We start from the raw sequence: 14,860 nt of genomic DNA on the forward strand, positions 1-14,860 counted from the left end.
CATACATGCTTGTGCAATGTGGATGAAATCACTGGGATTGAACAGATCATTGGAAAAGAATCAGGCCCCCCGAAGGAAGACTCACACCTGCGTGGAGACTTCCCCTGCTGGAACTACTGGTGTGAAGTTAGATACAGCTAAGCCGAACTAAGCACTGGTGTAGACACTCTTGCTCTCTTAGTAACTTCAGCTAGACCAAATACAATGCAGAACACAGAACAGAGCACTTACACTGAAAGAGTACAAAGAGGTTTTTAGTGGTTCAATAAAATCATTGTAGGCCTATGCATAGACATGCAAGCGTTGAAGCAAAGAAAAAAGTACTGCTTTTTGGGTTTCCAAGGTGGCAATCCTTAAAAGGATCACACACATGTCTACTGGATGTGTTTGTGCAATGATCTCAGCTGAAGGGCTGGCCTAGCTGGAACAAGACTTCTTTGCAGGACAAGTAGCAAGCTACACAAGCCAAAGGGCATCCTTACCAGTGAAGCGTTTCTTCCCAGCAATATCATATTCTGACACAGGGCCAGTGCCACCAACACCAGTCTCTGGATAGACAACCTCCAATTCTGTCGTCGTAGAAGTAGTGGTAGTGGTGACAGTGGTGGTGGTTGGTGGCAAAGTGCTCTCAAAAAACTCGTAGTCTTCAGAGGAAACACAAGATGAAAATGTTAGCATGCTTCATCTAATTTTGGCTTAACAATGAGTAGGGAAACAATTCTGTCACTGGCCGCAGTCCCAAAGAAGTGCTACACACCCCGCCTGGTGGGGCCACTGCACACTCCTTACAGAACTCTGTGTCGAGATTGGTCAAACTTCAGCCTTGCAATGGTTTCTACCAAACTGAGGGACAGGGAGAACAGTCTTTGCCCCAGAATACGCATGTCACTGCTGATTTAGACCTCACTCACACAGTTAAACAGGACAAAAATTATCAAATGTATTTGTACAACATTATCCCAAATGTGCATCTGCCACATCCTCTCACAAACCCCAAGAGAAGATGGTACAGTAATTGAAACGCCGGTCAAAGCCCTCAAATGCCAGAGGAAGTAGAGAAGAGAGACAAAAATTGGCTTTCTAAGAAAACTCTGTGTTACAATTCTAAAGCCCTAGAGGTGGTCCATACTGCTCTCAAACCCTCCTGTGACAGGAGGTGCGGAGTTCAGTACTTTCCATTTGTGGTCCCCTCAGGGCCATGAAGGAAGTCAAACTCTCCCACATGGGTCTCATTATGTTCAGTCCTATTTAACTCAGTGCTCTTTGAAAAGCTACTGTGCTACCTGACTGGTACACAAAATGAAGGGAAAGCAGCATTTGGCATCTCTGCCATGACCTTGTGCAGGATGGGGAGCTCTGCTCATGTCTTTGAGTGTTTTGTGCTTAAACTGCTATAGCATAAGTTTTCTGCATGTGATCTGTACCTAAGGGGAGGCCTGGCAAAAGACCTATGCACTGAGGATATTCTGCATCCATGGACATGTAAGGGAAATGGGATGTAGGTCTTGTGCAGTTTCTAATTCATCCCCTCCTCCCCACATTCTAAATGTCAGTTTCAGTATGAAGTGATCAGAATTAAAAGTACAAATGTCTATAATATATTCTGCTCAGCTGCTGCACTCTCTTTTTAAATGTTTTTCTGTTGTTGGTTAGACTTACAATCCAGCACTACAACCACAAATAAAAAAAACTTTCATTGTTCTAGAGCCATAAATTCTACTAAAAAACTTTGTTTAACTGAGGTCTGTACTAATCCACTTCCATATGTGGGGGCAGGAGCAGGAATTTGAGGACTAAAAAGGATAGAACATTAGATGTCACTGATGGCAGAAAGTGAATTTCAGTCCCAGTAATTGAGAATTTGCATTCCCTATGCAAGCTTTCAATTAAATGCTGTGACTTGATGCTTCCTCTTCAGCTAAGTTTTGTATGTCCTTGTATGTCCTTGATTACAATATCAAGATGGCATGAATATAACTCTAAAAAAATATTTACCTCTTTTCCTTTCATCTGATTTCAAATCTCTTTGATATAAATTCTATATGAATTAAGCAGATTAGCTACTTTATATGTAGGTGATCTTATTCAGTATGAGCATGCTTAATTGTCTAAATGCAGACTACACATTAAAGAAATAACTTGCTAAGGTATTTCAGTTGTTCAGTGCTTGAAAGTTATTTGGATTTTGTATTTTAGAGGAGGTAATTGACTTTGACTGGGCTGGAGTTAGAAGTTGTACCAGAGAAAGTAAATGTAGGATGGAAGCAGTGTCTGTATGACATAGCTCTGAAAAGTAACATATCTCCTCAATAGGTTCCTGGTTAGATTGCAGGACTGATAGAAAGGGACTTTTATGTCCAGAAACAGATGGTTTTGGACCCTCTCTTTTCACATATGATACAGAACCGTTTTCCAGCTCACCATCACTTGCTTAAGCTCCTATTTACCAATCTGCCTCCTTGAACCCAGTTCCAAAGAAAGAAGACAGAGAAAAAAGCAACATGCCACTTGCAATGGATTTCTACAGTTAAAGCATACCATCATCGTATATCACATAAGCTTCCGGAGTTGTTGTCACATCTGAATCCAGTCCTGAGAATGTATCTATTGACACAGAAAGAAAAAAATGCTGTAAGAATTCACTAAAATAATTCTGGAATCAAGTTTAATATAAAAGTATTTAGCAGTGGAATTGTAAAGAAAAATATACCTTCCTCGTTTCCAAATAATGCAGTGACAGTCTGCCCTGCACATTGAGAATAACAGATGAGAAGCTAAGTGCAGTAGTCAGGAGTTTTGCTGGGGGAAAATGGGTTCAGGGCTGCTACATAAAATTAAGAGTAATCACCTTCCACAAGCTCTGCCCCAGGCCCCAGCTGCTCTGGAGCAAAGGTAGGCTGCCAGCAACGATATAATGATCACATCTGGATTTTAATAGTCTCGGAAGCAGCAAATGTGAAAACATTATATGCCAAAAAAACCAACCAAGGAATTAAGTATTTCTACCCAAATATTTTTGTGGAGGTATAAAAACAAACAGCCCACAGAGCCATGACATTTATAGACCATTTCAATGGTCTTGCAAGGAATGCAGCCCAAAAAGAATGGATTTGTAAAATGAAGTAATTAGTACTGGATTTTCTGAGGTTTTACTCTGCACTAGCTCTATTCTGATCCTATGGAATGGCTGACCATTACAGGTTAGGCCACATGGGTGTAATCCTGAAGCACTGCTCTGCATTAGTTTCAACCAGCATGAATTCAGTTCAGGAAATCAGAGTGACATTGCTCCAGAATGCAAATGAAAGCATAGCAAGGACAGATGATTATGAGGTGCATATCAAAAACACTCTACTGATCCACCCCAAAACCCAATGCAGATGCACCAATAGACTTCCCAGCTGACTATTCCTTGATATTATCTCATTATCTCTTCAGGACATGAATCCAGCACCAAATACATCAACCTTCAAGCACCTCATGTGTTGAATCCCAAAGGCTTTCCTGCACACTCTGAAGAAAGCATTTCTCCACGTTATTTGGGGAAGCCAAAGAGTACACAAAGCTCAGCACAGTCATAGAAAGCCATGCAAACAAAGCAAAAGCACTGTGCTGTAACCCGCTGCAGGTACCATCAGAAGTCTCCAATGCAATGCTGGGGCTGGGGAGTGGCCAGCATGTGAACAAAGACAAGAGAAAGACGGCTTTGACCCCCAGACACTTCACATACATCGGTCACGTTCCTGTAACACTCAATATGGAAGCAATAGTGTTATTTTTACTAAACCAGAACTGCAAACAGGGCAAAGTTTCAACTGCCAATGTTAAAAAGCTCACAAATATAATCTGAATGATACATTTTCATTTTGCTGATTTTTTTTTTAGAACCAACAATTACTGTATAACTGCTTTTTTTCTCCTAAAAAATTTATTTTAAATACACCGCAGGATTTCAATGCCAAAATAAGCTTTAAAACACAGGAAATGGATTTATTCTTGTCAGACTTTCATATATTAGAATCTAACATTTCCTCATGGTAGACTTCTGCAGCCACTCTTCAGGAGATGATCCCCTTGGAAGTCACTTGACTTCTCTGAGGCTAGTCAGTCCCAAAGTAGATTCTTTGCTGAATTCTGCAGATCTACCCACAACTGGCCAACATCAACCAACATCTATAATGTATGCACTTACCTTTGCCTGCCTACATCCAAGTAATCAAGAGGATCCGATATGCAGAAATCTGAAATTTTTCATGGGCAGATTTCAACACATCCATGCTTATTAGCTAGTAAGTCCTTGACCTACCTACAGTCCAGCAAAGCCAAACTTCATTTTCTATTTCTGTACCCAATTTCAATGTCTGTCTTGTTTAGCATTAGCTGTGTCATGGTAACAATAAGAGTACTTCCCAACGGACCTCTTATTTTATTATTTTCTGTACATATTCCAGCTGCAGTTCTTCACCTTGCTTCATCACCCTTTGCTGAATCTCTTGAGTAAACCCTGCCTGTAACAAATGGGGCCAAATCTTCCTATGACCACTTGCCGCAGACTTTTGGCATCTGTAAGGACAGTCTTGTTGTCTTACTCATCTTACAAATTCCATCACTTCATTTTATCACATGTAACACGTGGTTAAGTCTCCACCTGTTTTTTCCTTTGTGAGTTCATGAATAAAGTTTAGTTGATTTCACTGACAAATCACGCTTGTGTGGCCAAACTCCTCCTTGAAAGTTAAAGACTGATGAATCTAGTAAAAAGCTGACAATAAATTGTGCTGGATCAAGAAAAATTCCTGCCAGAGATAAAAGAATTTGCCAAAGCTTAAGTGGAACATTTGGAGCTGGGTTTTGGCACTTGCAGACCCTGTCTGTTTGTGAGTAAAGCACTTAGCAACAAATATCAAGCTTTGGCAGAAAAAGTACTTCACTAAACAATGTGGAGTAATTTCTAGATTCAGATTAAAGGGAAAGACAAGAAAAAAATATAACTTAACATAATTTGGAAATAGTTAAGTGAAAATTGCATTGTTTTGATAATTCAAGTAGTGATTTACCCCTCTTGAAATATACACTTCCCTTGTTAAACAATAACAGCCATCATTAAATAAATACCACAAAGATCTTTACTTTTCTAGCAAGTTCCTTTGTGGAACAGACACACTGTTTTCCTGTGTTTATCTAATCCTGAAGCAGGTCACTAGGATTTAAAAAAACTGAAAAAGACTCTTCAGAGAAGCTTTCAAAATTCCCAGGTAGGGACTAATATTGCAAAAGCTATAAGGTAGAAAGCCTTAAGAACCAGGTAAGAAGCAGAAATCCAGCACCATCCTTTCAGTCTTCCACTGTGAAGCATTTGCAGACATACTGTCAAAATGCCAGGCAGTTTATGAGTTACTTCAAGGCCATTCTCATTGAACACACAGCCTGAATAAAAACTTAATTTTCATTTGTGCCTCTATCACGTTCAAAGATTCAGCAAGCCCATCTGGTAGAAGACAAAAAGCCCAAACAGAATTTTTTAAAAGTTCAGAAAATCATATGAAAATTCTCCAGCCCACAACTCTGCTAAACGTGACACCACAAAGGATTTTGTTGTTCAGCTTCTGGAGCCTAACTTCAGTTTAACCCCAGATATATGTATGAACTTCTACTGTTGTTAAAATGTGTATTCTCAGAAGGGGTCCTCCAGGTACCAAACAGCACAGGCCAAAAAGGAGGAAACATTAAAGGATATAATCAATATTAAGATAAGCAAAAGCAGCTGGGGCGTGTGGGAGGGATTCTAACTACCAAAAATCATGGCTCCCTTTAGGCAACTTTGAAAGTATGAGAGTGACTATATATAACACTATTTATAGCACTTTTGTAAATACAATTAAGAACTATGAACTTTCCATAGGGAAAAGCAAAACTCTTCATATTAATATTTAATGATGATATGATTTTTACATGCATATATGTGTGTGTGTACACATCTGCGCATATCTACACAGTGCAAGCATGCTTCTATAACTGCACACTGTCAAACGTGGCTAATTGTTAATAAATACTAACACTGTAACTCATTGTAATTCCACCTGCACAAGGAACTGACATCTCTGACTCATTAACTGTCATGAGCTGCTGGTAAGGAAATTTTGTTTTCTACTTCTGAGATCTTCTCCCAAGATGCCATCCTTAGACTCACTGTGAGTTGCAGGAGCCACACCTTTCTATATCACTGCCCTTTTCAAAGTGATAGTTCAGCTTCCTAGGCCATGGTTTCGTGACATACTTGTAAATCTACATTGACTTAAGAGATACAGGTGTATGGAAGAAAGGTAAAGGAGCTTCACTACTCATTAAAACTGTCTGCTGCAGCTGTCAGATGTCTGACTGCCAACATGCTGGTAAAGTTACAGCTGTGCTGCTATTGCCCATTAGTAGACTGAGTTGAGGATTACCTACAAATGGGAAGGGTAAGGGGCTAACATGGTGCTCCCTGATCTGGTTTGGCAAAATAAGCAGCTAACTTACTTGCAATGCAACATCCAGGTGCTGAAAGCATAAAACATGATAGGGAACAGGCTCAACACCAAAGACTCTAGTGCATTTATATGTGCTTACTTTGGATTTCAGTTTGGCACCACAACCTAAGGTTGTATAACAGCAACAGGGGAAAATGACATGCGCTGACACTGGTTCATATCTTCAGGTATTAAAGAAATCAGTGTACAACTCTCTGCCTTATCTGTGCAGAACCCGGGCTGCCTTTCACCAGCTTCATCTGTGCTGTGCTGCATTCCTGCTAGACAATCTATCTCCAAGGGCTGGCAAGAGAACAAGAATCTCACTTTGCAAATGGCAAAGTGCATGGTTTCCACCATGGCTCAAAAGAGAGGCTTTCCAGAATTCATTGTGATAAGTGAACACAAAATAAACAAAATGTATAACTCCTCCAGCTCCTACCCAGGCTTGAAATGGAATGAGAAAAATTTATATGTAAGTGCTTTGACCACAAAGCTACTGCCTATACTTGTAGCCCCGTGAGTGAACATATGTGATAAAAGTGGATCCAACACAATGTAAGAAACTTGCTGAAAACAACACAAGTTCACAAAAAACCTCAGCTTTGGTGAAAGTTGGCATTTTCCAGTAAAAATCCATTTAACACCAAACCCTTCTTCACATACTCTAATCTCAGCTCCTATCTTATCAAACAGATCAAAATCTTCAGAAGCAGATTCTCCACCATTCCACATCTGTGTAACTGTGCTGCACAAACAGCACAGCCATGGAAATTCAAACAGCACAAAAGTAAATTACCTTCTGCATTGCACTCTGGGAGGCCATCAAACCCCAGGAGCAAGTTGCCTTCATCATCATACTGTCCATAGGTGCCTGGAGGACAGGTTGGTGCGGGTTTCTCGATGGGTGGTTCAGTGGTGGTCGGTTCAGGAGTGGTGGTGGTGGTGGTGGTTGTAGCAACAGTTGTTGTAGTGGTTGTGGTGGTTGTTGTGGTAGTTGTTGTAGGTATTGTTGTAGTAGTAGTTGAGGGAGTGGTTGTTTTCTTAATCATTTCAAGACCAATCAGAGGCTTTCCTCCAAGGCTTATTATTGGTTTATCTTGTGCACTCGCTACAGGTTTACTAAATCTGCTATGTCCAAACAAAGGCAATCCATCAGGACTCACCATTGGAGCACCCTTTTCATCTAAGAGAGAAGAACAAAACCAAAAAATCTCATCATTAATCCACTTCGAGCTTATAGCATTAAGCATTACTGTGTTTTATCACAGTAGATGCCACAAAAGGTCTGAATAGAGTGAATATAGCCTTCTGTAAGTAAATTGACAGAGAGGAGGTTGTTACTTAGGAAAGAGCCATGGCTAAGGAACCTGGAAAATGGTTCAGAAGAACCTCAAAGAAACCACAGTAGTGTTCACATTTTTCAGCTGTTTGATAAACACTCCAGGGAGGTTTCATTTCAGAATAACTATATGCAGACAACGACAGCATAAGTCACTCTCAGAACTGTTGATGAAATGTATGATGAATCCATATTCTGCTTCTTAATGTCAAACATGTGCAAGGAAGATCTGGGATGAGCTGGCAAGATGCTGTCTCTGCAGATAAACTTGTGTGCCAAATTCTGTGTCCCATAAATATTCATGGTAGCCAGGTTAACAATAGGCACTGAATTTGTATTCAAGAGATCTGTACAGATGGACTGACATGCAAACAGCAGTGTCTTCAGAGAACACAAACGGGGTTTCTTACTATTTGTGGTCAGTTTTAGAAGAAAAAAAATGAAATAAACACATCCATATGGCTGGTACAGTGCTAGCAGTTGGGAATAATTATTTCTATGTATACAAAGATACAAACAATCACCGATCTTTATTCTACTCATCAGTCCTGGAGAACTGGCTCAGTTCTCAAGACCTTTCTAATTCTGATACAAGTGGGGTGGACCTGAGTGATTCTTGCTGCCTCGTACTCTTGAGTCTCACAGGGTGACTCAAAGCCTCCCCAGGTCCTGCAGTGTGCTGACTGTCTGGTGGAGACTTCAGGACAAGTAGCTCCAAATGGCTTGCATGGGACTTGGGGATGCCTGAAGCATTCAACAGTTCAAACATTTGTACCATGTGTACAAAAACTACAGAGCATCTTTCTGTAAGAAGGAAGTTGTAACTTACCAACAATTGTACGTCCATCCCCTCCTAATTTCACTCGGAGAGGGTTGCCTTGGGAGTCTTGGAGGTATTTGCCTTCAGCATTTAACACTAGCCCTCGGTCAAGATCTACAATCTAAAAGCAATAGATGGACTCAAGTTTAGCTAACCCAAGAGGAGGTGAAATGAAATTTCACAGCAACAGAAATTCTGGGGAAATTCAGACACTAAGTGTGATGCTCAGGAATAGCTACAACACACTTGAACTTTTAAAACTAAGTGCATAGTAATCACTGAAATATCACTGCTGAAGAAAGCAGATTCCCAGGAACTGGGGTCCAGAGCTGCACGGCCATATTCATATCACCTACTGTAGCTCTTGAATGTAAATGAGCAAATCCCTTGATTTTCTTGGGCTGCACAACTCCTAAGGTGAATTCCTGTAATACTGATTTCAGTATGACGCTGAGCCATTTTGAAGATGGGATTTAGAATTATGCCTAACTAAAAAAAAAAAAAATATTAGACTACTTACTTTATATTGAAACAGCAATGAAAACAAAGTAGCTAAGATTTTAATTGGGGTAGGAGACTGAAGAAAAGCTTCTGTCTCATAAAGCAAATATGTCTGAGAGCTTGGACTGAATTCCAGAGCTAACTGCAGTTAAAATTCAGTCCTTTTTGCTATTTCAACCCAAAATAGCTGAACTGTATGCTGTTTTAACCTGAGGTAACAGACACTGAGCCACAGAACACAAAAATGCAAAAGGTGTTAAGTACTGTACAGAAACTGGGAAGGGGACAGGAGCAGCAATTGACAAGAGAGACTTACATCTGGGTCTGAGGAAAAGACTGCAGAAGGAAGGACAGCAGATGATGAAATCAGTCTCTGAAGCCCTCCAGGTCCCATATTTGGCATAGATCCTCTTGCTTTGCAAGGTGTTCATCCTGCTAGCAGCAATGCCTTCCCCCCAAGAGGCAGAGAAATGCCCTATGGCATTCCAAGGACCTTCCTAACCAACTTTCTGGGGCCCATTTGAAGGACTTTGGGCATGCTTCTCAAAATACCTCCCTTGAATGTGACGCTTTTTAATGTTCCTCTAATGAAAATGGTAAGATTGAAGTGGCCAAAAAATAAATGTCTTTATGTGTCATGCCATGTGCAAGCAGCTCTGCTGATACCAGGGAGGCTGATCACAGACTCCTACTGCTCAGCACTTGAGAAAACATGCAGGAAGCACCAGTTCCTTCCCTTGCTTTCCTTAATTAAAAACTCATTGTAAAGGATGTTAAAAGACAAGGTGTGGGCATGTATGCAGCTTGTGGGGCTTTCCTATCAATGGCATCTGAGCTCTTCTGCGTATACCTCTGTAAACACGGGGAAACAAAAATCTACATAAGTGAATTTAAAGCATTGTGATAGTTCTGGAGGCTCTTTTTATTTCAGAAGCCTTGCTCAGGAGCTTCTACCTGGAGTGAGAGTCTGGGAGAAACATTGCTGAACACATCTTTCACAGCAGCTATTCTGGGCAGTCTCCACTCACACTGCACAGCAGACAAGAGCCCGCTGTGTCAAGAGTCCCTGAGTCACTGGGGAGCACAAATCTCACTGATTTGACAAAAAAAATGGTTCTCTCCATTTTATAGGAGTAATGTTATAGTTTAAAATTCAACCCATCAGGCTTTAAATTTAAAATGTTAAAATAACAAAACCCAGAATTTGTCATTAGATTTCAATGGAACAGTGGAAACTAAACCACTAAGTATAGCTTCATTGTAAAGCTGCATTGACTGAGGACACTGCTTGCCTGTCTTTTCTTAATCAAAATACAAGTAAAATAGAATGCCAAAACATCTTGAATTTAGAGAGAAGGTCACCCTACCCACTTTGCTCCTTGAGGGCCATTGATTACTTTCTGTCCACTTGGTTTTCCATTATTACCAGGGATTACTTTTCCATTTCCATTTCCATTTTTCGTTGTAAGATTTGGTCTGCCATTATAACCTGAAACAGGGAAGAAAACACACTATTCTGAAGAAAGTTGTGCAACCTATAAGCCATATTTTAAATTGCAAGTAAACACATTTTCTGGCTGATCTGATTATAAACAGTCATTAAAATGTTTGTGATTTTTGTAAGTGATCTTTCAGAAGTGGGATGAAGGAAGAAACCATTATTAAACACAACCACTTTTTCAATCCTATCCTTATACAAAGCTGTAGTGGCAAACTGAAAGGAGAGGGCATCGGAATTATCTCTACACCTATCTTTTTTAATGTGGAAAATGAAGGAATCTCCTTCTCTAGCTGAAAAACCACTGCTAAACAGAAGTACACTCATGTCAGAAGTGGAGAAGCAGTAGTACTGAGCTGTAGGCCCCCTAGCTCTAAAAGGGCAGAAACTTTCACATCTTATCTCAGAGACTTGCCTCCAGAAAAATATAATGGGAAAAAAATATAGACTGGAAAAAAAATTAACTAAACACTTGTTGGTTATAACTTCACAATTGCATTGCTAGTAGTAACCTTAAATAACCTCCATATAGAAATCTGGTTTTTTTTTTCATGCCATACATCTCATCCCCCCATGGTATTATTCAAGGTCTACTCCCATCTTAAAACTCTTTAAGCTGATGAATCTCTACACAACACTGAGTCTGACTAAAGCATATCAAATGAGCAGTCCAGCTGCACAGTCCTCATTGTATAACAGGGAGGCCACTTCGAACCAAACATGACTACCTACAGATAACACAGAAGGTATTTACTAAAACACTCAGGTCATTAAATGCTACTTTGGATGCCCATGCACTGGAGGGAGAAAAGGTATTTCTACCTAGCAAAGTCACCAAGGCTATCAGGGATTTTCCACAGTTGACATGAGGAATAAATAACTTGATGTGTAGTGGACCCTCTATTCAGGGTCTATACCCAGGTCCACAGATATTCTGTCAGAAAGCAAGTCTCTAACTTTTGGGATAAATCACAGCCATAAAGGTATTAGATGGCCTGTCTGTGATGGGCACAGTCCTCAACAGGTATGGGGCAACCCTGAGCTGTCACTTAGAAAAAAGTGAAAAGTGGCTTAAAAATTCATCAAAGAACACATGGAAATGCCAGGGCACCATGAGGAAACACCTCACTGTCTAGGCATGAGCAACATGGCACTATGGAACCTGCAAAGGTCTTTTAGCAATCTATGATGAAGAGCTATGTACCTGAAAGGCTGGCATATTCTGAGTACAAATGGGCTTTTGATGAGCATTTGGTGAAGTCATTGCTCAATAAGGAACTTTTCCAATTTAGCACCTAACTCTGTCACCCTCTTTGTGGATCACAGGATCCTGTGCAGATCAGACCACAGGAGAAAGGGTCTGGGGCACCACATTACACCAAATAGGCAATGTCCTCAAGAACTGGGCTTCCCAGCAACCACCAAAATAAAAAGCATCACATTATACTAAATAACTGAACCTGTATCCTGCTGGAGGACTTTTCATCTAACTGCTGATCTTAGGAAAACACAATTAGTGACATTAGTACAACAAAGGCAGGATACCTGGTCTATAAGGAGGTCTAACAAACTGGCGCTGAGAAGGGCTCCCTAGCCTGGAGTTCAATAGTCGCTGACGAGGAGATGAAGTGGAAGAAACTGCTGGAGAAATGGTGTGTGTGGTGGTAGATGTAGAAGAACGTGGCCAGACAAAGCTTGGTTTAGATGGTGTATGTTTGTTGGAGGACTGAGTAATCTGTGATGCTATGGCAGAGCTCCTTGGTGATTCAGAAGACATTTTTAATATTGAAGGTTTTTCCATGTCTTCTTCTTCAGAACTTACTTTGTGAGGTAGAAGAGTGTCCATAGATTTTCTTTTATTGCTAGCAGTGTCTTCATATATGTTTTTGTTACCTCTAGAAACAGAAGGGGACCGTTTTGCTGCCAAAGATGTGGGTTTCTCTTCCATTTCTTTCTGATCATATTCACTGTAATAATCATCCTCTTCATTAGAAACTGACTGATGAGATTTAGATAAAGAGAGGGAAGGAACTTTTTGAGGATGTTCAGTGTTAGACATTTTTGAGGGAAACGGGCCCTTTTTTTTCTCTGTTTGGGACGCTGTTCTTGTAGCAACTCCTGAGCGAATAGGTAATGAAGGACGAGTTTGTCTCAAAGTGGATGACAACCTTTGATTATACTGGTTGTCTTTTGCTGTATCACTCGCAGAACTGGAGTCTGGCTGAGTGTGTTTTGCTTTGTAGGAAGGTACCTGAGAACCTGGCTGCTGTTGCTTTGATTGAGATGAACTTGAGCTTCCCTGAGAGAAAGAAGCAGATAATCCCCTAGAAGAGGACACCTCTTTAAGAAACACAGAGTGCCTGCTTGCTCTGTCACTGCCCTCTGTTTCATCCTCATCATCATCTTCCTGCAACTCTTCATTACCTTGGGATGAGACGGCGCGGTGAGATGGGAGGCGCCGGCCCCTTGAATGCAGTATGGAAGGACTGGTTTGTGCCCTCTGTGGATGCTCTGAGTGGGAGGTCTTCTCCACTGGAAGACGAGAAGAGAGTGTCTTTCTAGGCAAAGACTCGCTTGGTTTTGGTCGAGCAAGCGTTTCTTTTACCTCTCGATTGCCCTGCTCTTCAGGTTTGTATTTGGAAAGAGAAGACTGTAAAAGAGAATGCTTTTCTGGAGCAGCTGTTTGACTTTGTTGTTCTTCTGAGTCAGAGTGGGGTGGTTTTTCACCATGTGTCTTTCTGGAGCGAGAATCAGCATCAATCTGAAGATTTCTTCTCTTTGAGTAGATTGCTGAAGAAGACTGCCTGGAAGAAGGCAAAGTAGGAAATAAGGGGTTTTCATTTTGTGAGCCCTCCTTATAATTCTTATCAACATCCTTTCCCTTGGATTTGGCACTGGTGGAGGAGCGAGAGTGAGGTGAAGTGTAACCAGGAGCAGCAGACCTTGATGAGACTGCCACTGCAGCAGATTTTGAATCCTTCCATGTGCGGGAACTGGAGCCTGAGGATAACCTTGTTTGCTGTGACCTAGAGCTTGGCTGTCCTGCTCTGTCCTCTGCTTCTTCACTGTCAAACTCATTGTGGCTATTATGAGTGTGGGAATCTGCTGATTTGGAAGCAGGTTGATGTGAACGACCCAGAGAGCCAGACCTACTGTGATGGCCTAAGACACCCTCATGAGAGAGAGCAGACTGCCGATTTGATGGCAAGGCCTGGCCACCAGGCTCTGAATCTTTAGAAGACACTTTCACCAGCATGGGGTCAGGCTTCCCTTCCACATTACTCGCAAGACCATTACTTTTGGCGGGCAGAGGATGGGAAGAGGTCTTAGAAGGCACATTGTTGTTGCTTTGCCTCAATTGCTTTGTTTCATTATCTGTGTATCTGGGAACGGACGAGGCAGAAGGGTGTTGTGCTGATGACGGTAACAGTGCTGATGGCTCACGTTTCTCTGTGCTCATATGGCTTGACACCTCAGATGTGTGGGTACGAACAGACATCTTCCCTGAGGCGAGGACAGGGTGGATTGGCCGACTAGAGGACAGGGGTTTAACATTCCTCCTCTGGTCTTGGGCTTTTGGCGTTGACGTTGTAGCTTCCTGGGAGGAATTGAGATCATCTGTCACCTCAGTAGACTGGAGGTCAGGTTCCAGCTCTCCTGTCTTTCTAGAAGATAACTGAGATTTACTTAGGACCCCCCGAGTCAAGATTTTGTTCTTATATTCAGAAAGAAGACTCTTTTTATCACTAACGCTAGGTGAATGAACAGACAGCTGCTTAGAAGAAGGTGAGAGCTGGGCTTTTGAAGAAACAGAAGAACTTTGAGAAGAAGATGAGCCAGCATTCCCAGTCTTTTTAGCCTCTGAATTATCTTGAATATTTGTCTTTTGCTGACCAACTGAATCCTCATGAGCAGCTAGGGGCAAAAAGAAAAGTGTTTATTCACAACAATAGAAGATTCACTAAAACTGACCAAAAGCAGAAAACACTCAGGTAGCAAGAACAAAACTTATGAGAATATAAGACAATAACTATTTCTGTATTAACCAGGCTGTGGAGTCCAGCCAAGATAAATTTTGGGTTGTAGGAAGGCACCTATGTGGAATTACTGTAGCTTGGGTAAAACTTAGACTAATTAAAATCAAATATCTTAAATCAGGGACTGCAACACCGTTTTGGGGGAACCAAATC

The 14,860-nt window shown here is 41.2% G+C and overlaps 1 protein-coding gene across 2 annotated transcripts in view; it reads right to left on the minus strand.

Moving 5' to 3' along the window:
* The window catches only part of FNDC1 (fibronectin type III domain containing 1), a 62,881-nt gene that overhangs the window by 17,389 nt on the left and 30,632 nt on the right, over positions 1-14,860 (minus strand). The window contains exons 8-14 of one of the 2 annotated variants that reach the window (XM_068184557.1): positions 12,216-14,585; positions 10,540-10,661; positions 8,681-8,792; positions 7,309-7,695; positions 3,620-3,661; positions 2,539-2,604; positions 483-644 (exon numbers count right to left, since the gene is read on the minus strand). In XM_068184557.1, coding sequence (XP_068040658.1) covers positions 483-644; positions 2,539-2,604; positions 3,620-3,661; positions 7,309-7,695; positions 8,681-8,792; positions 10,540-10,661; positions 12,216-14,585 — 3,261 coding nt within the window. The remainder of the gene's footprint in view (positions 1-482; positions 645-2,538; positions 2,605-3,619; positions 3,662-7,308; positions 7,696-8,680; positions 8,793-10,539; positions 10,662-12,215; positions 14,586-14,860) is intronic. The other variant, XM_068184558.1, reaches the window with a different exon arrangement.

This window comes from Anomalospiza imberbis, chromosome 3, assembly GCF_031753505.1.
Source record: "Anomalospiza imberbis isolate Cuckoo-Finch-1a 21T00152 chromosome 3, ASM3175350v1, whole genome shotgun sequence".
In the NCBI taxonomy this organism is placed as follows: domain Eukaryota; kingdom Metazoa; phylum Chordata; class Aves; order Passeriformes; family Viduidae; genus Anomalospiza; species Anomalospiza imberbis.